We start from the raw sequence: 5,411 nt of genomic DNA on the forward strand, positions 1-5,411 counted from the left end.
TGACACATAAAATGTTAAATTATAATTTCAATTAGTTTTAGTATGGCTTTTATTTTATAATTTATTTAATAAAAGTATTCTAAGAAAGCACGAGCTCAACTTCACTCTCATGACCTAATCCAATCGTTAGGCAATTATCACATAAAATACCACATGCACATACTTTCACGATTTGGCATCATACCGACGAAAAATTAACATGCAGATAAATGCTAAAGCAACAACTTGAAACTTATACCATAAAATTAAAACATAAACTTGGAGTGATATACCAAAACAAAATCCAGCAATCCAGTTGCTTACAAAAGAGAATTGTTCTCACATAAATATCAAATAGTCATGCCACCGTCGATCTAGAACCCAGTTCTGGGAACAAAAGCTGCGAGACGACGGTGGTGACTTAAACAAAGTAATTAAATGAGAAAAAGTACTACTGAGAACAAACCATTTACTATAGTCACACCAACAGATGTCACACCAATAGATTTCCCTATATAGATGATCGTGCACAATTCATTTCTTCTTCACTGCTGAGATAGTTTTCTTACCTCCACCACTTGGTTCCTTCTTCTCCACACTCTTGATAACTCCCACAGCCACAGTTTGACGCATGTCTCTCACAGCAAAACGCCCAAGAGGAGGATACTCAGCAAAAGTCTCAACCACCATGGGCTTGGTTGGAATCATCTTCACAAGACCAGCATCACCATTCTTCAGGAATTTAGGCTCCTTCTCAATCTCCTTACCAGAACGCCTGTCAATCTTGGTAATAAGCTCAGCAAACTTGACGGCGATGTGGGAGGTGTGGCAGTCAAGAACAGGGGCATAACCGTTTCCAATCTGCCCAGGGTGATTCATGATGATAACTTGGGATGTAAAGTTAGCAGCCTCCTTGGCGGGGTCATCCTTGGAGTTTGATGCAACATAACCACGCTTGAGATCCTTGACAGCAACATTCTTAACATTAAATCCAACATTGTCACCGGGAAGGGCCTCAGTCAGAGCTTCGTGATGCATCTCAACAGACTTGACTTCAGTTGCCAATCCAGTTGGTGCAAAAGTCACGACAAATCCTGGTTTCAAGACACCAGTCTCAACACGTCCAACAGGCACAGTTCCAATTCCTCCAATCTTGTAGACATCTTGAAGTGGTAATCGGAGGGGCTTGTCTGATGGCCTCTTAGGCTCATTGATTTGGTCAAGGGCCTCAAGAAGGGTTGGACCCTTGTACCAGTCAAGGTTTGTAGAGCGCTCAATCATGTTATCTCCCTCAAAACCAGAGATGGGAACAAATGGAATTTTTTCTGGGTTGTAGCCAACCTTCTTCAAATAGGATGAAACTTCCTTCACAATTTCATCATACCTAGCCTTGGAGTACTTGGGTGTAGTAGCATCCATCTGTTCAAAAGATGGAACAATGAGTACTTGTATAAATTAACTAGATAAATAAACAAATGCACCATCAAAGGGGGATTAAAGGCTCAAAATTTAAATACCTTGTTACAGCAGCAGATCATTTGCTTGACACCAAGGGTGAAAGCAAGGAGAGCATGTTCACGGGTCTGACCATCCTTAGAAATACCAGCTTCAAAACCACCAGTTGTGGAATCAATGATAAGGACAGCACAATCAGCTTGGGATGTTCCAGTAATCATGTTCTTAATGAAATCCCTGTGTCCGGGGGCATCAATGACAGTGCAGTAGTACTTAGTTGTCTCAAACTTCCAAAGAGCAATGTCAATTGTGATACCTCTTTCACGCTCAGCCTTGAGCTTGTCAAGAACCCAGGCATACTTGAATGAACGCTTGTTCATCTCAGCAGCTTCCTTCTCAAACCTCTCAATGACACGCTTGTCAATACCTCCAAGCTTGTAGATCAAGTGACCAGTGGTGGTTGATTTCCCAGAGTCGACATGGCCAATGACCACAATGTTGATGTGAACTTTCTCTTTACCCATTACTGCTACAGCTTAAAATCACAAAATTTCTGCAATTTGAACACAAACAGTAAGGAAACAATACATTAGTAAATTAAATATAAGTCTTAAATCAACATTATGAAAATCAAAAAGCACATTCCATGTGAACAATACAATACAATATTAAAAGAGCAACACAGGCCATGTTCCACAAGATCAAGCATACACAACAAATACATACATAAGATTGAACATTAACAGAATTTTTTCCTACCCTTTTTCTATAAAAATACAAAATAGTTCACTTAAAATATAATATACCAAAATGTCTTACTTTTTTTAATTTTCACTAGGTTAGCAAAACATATTTGGGGCTAGTACTTGGTCTCATTGAAGACCTTCTACACGAATATTTTTTTCCAATTTTTTGTATTAATTGATAATATAAAATTAGTAAAAAATACAAAAGAAATTGTAGTAATTAAGTAGAGTTTTCAATAACATTCGGCAGAATTTAACAGAATTTATTCAAACATTGCAGCAGGTTCAAATATTTTAACATGTCCACATTCTTTTCTTTGGTCTATGACATACTCACATTCTTAAAATATTGAAAATCAAAAAGCATAATCCATGTGAACAATACAAAAAACACAATCCATGTGAACAATACAAAAAGCACAATCCATGTGAACAATACAACACAATATTAAAAGAGCAACACAAGCCATGTTCCAGAAGATCAAGCATACATTAGACATAAAATATTCGTTTAAAATGCAGAACATAGACTGAAAGTAATTCATTGGTATATTTTTTTCAAATTAGGGTTTTTAGGATTTCTTTTTTAGAAAAAAAGTGATTTTTGGGGAAAAAAACAAAAAATAACAAGGATTTGAACTATATGTCAAATATGTATCAGAGTACATTAGTTTAATACAAAATAAAAGATAAAAAAACACCACGATCGATACAAGGAAGACTAAATAAAGGAACGATTCAAGCCATCAATATAGAATACACCATGAATCTTATAAGAATATAGAAAAAACCATGATTAAACTAAACATTGCTAAAAAAGTTATGAATCGATAACAAGAATATCAAAAAGATAGAAAATTAGAGAGGATTTTACCTCGAAGGAGCCTTAAAACTAGCCGAGAAGAGAATGTGTGTACTGTGATGAGAATGAAGGGTTTGCAAGGTTTATATAAAGGGCTCAATTACTAATTTCAAATAAAATCTTTTTTTTTTTTGACAAAAAAAAAAAAAATCTTTTTATGATTTTTTATTGAAACTCAAATCTTTATAAGTTGATTTAATACCTTCTTTGATTTTACATATTACTATTTTGACTCTATATTAAATTAAATTATTTTCGTATCTTTTAATACTTTCTTTAATACAATTTATTCTCTATTTAAAAGTAAAAAATATTCTCATGGTAGGTTTCTTTTTATGAAAAACTAATAATATCATAAATTATTTCAGTAGAAGATTTTTTTCATTATTAAAAATTATTTTTTTAGTTCTAACATCCCAGCATTAGTGACTTGGGTAGGTCATGATTTATATTTTTATTCTATAACTTTTAAATTTTATAAAGACTCGATAAAATTTAATAATGAAGAATTTATAACTAATTTATTTCAAAAAATATTTATAAATAGAAAACTAATAACTAATAATAATACCATCAAGATATTTTGTCGTTATATGAATTCACTTTTACTGCAAAGGTGTATTCATTCCGGAGGTAAAGGGGTTTTTTCTCCACAAACTTTTTTTATTGATAGAATTTCTGTTAATGAAATATACTTTTAAATATTTTATATTCCGCAATAAATAATAGACGTTACTTCCACCACCATTTCTCTTTTTTTCTTTTGTTATATTTTTCTGATATATTTTTACATACTCTACATTTTTTTTAACGTTAGATCAAACGTTTTTTATGTGAAAATATTATAGATTATTTTCACTCACTTAATTATAAAAAATTATAATATTATTAGTTATTATTTTTATAAATTTTCAAGACCAATTAAATATTCATGTTCTTTTTAATTAAAAAAAGTTTGAGCCTTTATTTTATATTTTTCTTTTATAAAATATATTTTATTTATTTTTTTGACTGCAATAAATAATATTTCTAATTCCCTGGTACTCCTCACTCATCCAAACTTCTTAAAATTGAAGAGGAGCAAAAACTATTTTAAGAGAATTTTGCTTTGTTCTAATTTTTAATACACTCTAAATGTCTCAAAATATGAAAAATCAAAATTAAATTTATTAACATTAAATTTTTTTTTTTAAATATTCATGCACAAAATAGCTAAATTAAATACATCATATACCTTTTTCTAATACAACTGCATATATTTTTTAATATACGAGAAATTTGTAAAATGGATTTTTGATAAAGAACAAAGTCATTATAACATAATCAATTATAGATCTAATAAGGAAGAAGTATATATATATATATTCATTGCACCAAACTTCCATCTTTCCTTATCTTTTCTCTTCATCAATCTTAACATTATGTGAGTCCACCTTTTTCTCTATTTTATTTTATATCTTCGTTTTTATTTTATCTTTTTTGGCTTCACTTACGAACAAAACAAAGCATTAGGATTGTTTATTCTGTGAAGAAATAATAATCCTTCAAGATCTAAGTAAGACCAATTGTGTTTTGTTGTGTTTTTTTTTTTAACTTTCTTTTTAACATCTTCTGCTCACTTTTTTGCATGCCTAGATTTTTTTCCTTTTGTTCGTGGGGTCCATTTTTCCCTGATTCACACAAGAATTTTACTAATATTGCTTTGTGCCCATGATTAATTATTGAAAATACTCATTAAAAGTGAAGTAATCTATTCACGAGGAACGACGAGTATAACATGTAGAACCCAAACAGTTGTTCTAGCCATTTTTAAGTTACTATTTGAGGTTGATCCTTTTCTCTTTTTTATTGATATAAATACTTTTTTTTTACAAATTCGTTCAATTTAAACAATAAAATCCTAAATATTGACTATCTCTTAACTTCGACATATTCTTATAAATAAAATATAAATAAATTTATATTTCTCGTAAGATTTATATTGCATAATTATGTCTTCATCGATGCAGGATAAGAATTAGATATATATTTTTTTAACTAAATAGTACTAAAAAAATTGATATAATTATTTAACACTAATGAATAATAATTATTTTACTTGATTATTTTACTTTTCCCATATACCATTGGCTAGTTTTGATAAGTTTGATCGTATAGACTTGACAATTAAGTTTGGCTTCACAATTAAGTTTTACTAATATTACTAATATTGCTTTGTGCCCTATAATTAACTATGCATGCCTAGATGCCTAGATTTAATGTTACTAATATTCCTTAATAAAAATTTAGATACATTAATTATTCATATGTCATTAATTAAATTAAAAAATAAAAATTAATGAATTTGAAAATTAAGTTTTTAGAATATT

At 30.2% G+C, this 5,411-nt stretch overlaps 1 protein-coding gene across 1 annotated transcript; it reads right to left on the bottom strand.

Moving 5' to 3' along the window:
• Positions 1-245: 245 nt before the first annotated feature.
• Positions 246-3,171, bottom strand: LOC101492729 (elongation factor 1-alpha-like). Its single transcript, XM_004512370.4, has 3 exons — positions 3,055-3,171; positions 1,497-1,987; positions 246-1,398 (listed from the first exon to the last, which is right to left on the bottom strand). The coding sequence occupies exons 2-3, from the start codon at positions 1,956-1,958 to the stop codon at positions 514-516; spliced, it is 1,347 nt and encodes a 448-aa protein (XP_004512427.1). The 5' UTR covers positions 1,959-1,987; positions 3,055-3,171; the 3' UTR covers positions 246-513.
• Between the last annotated feature and the right edge of the window lie 2,240 nt (positions 3,172-5,411).

This window comes from Cicer arietinum, chromosome 8 (assembly GCF_000331145.2).
Source record: "Cicer arietinum cultivar CDC Frontier isolate Library 1 chromosome 8, Cicar.CDCFrontier_v2.0, whole genome shotgun sequence".
NCBI classification, from domain to species: Eukaryota; Viridiplantae; Streptophyta; class Magnoliopsida; order Fabales; family Fabaceae; genus Cicer; species Cicer arietinum.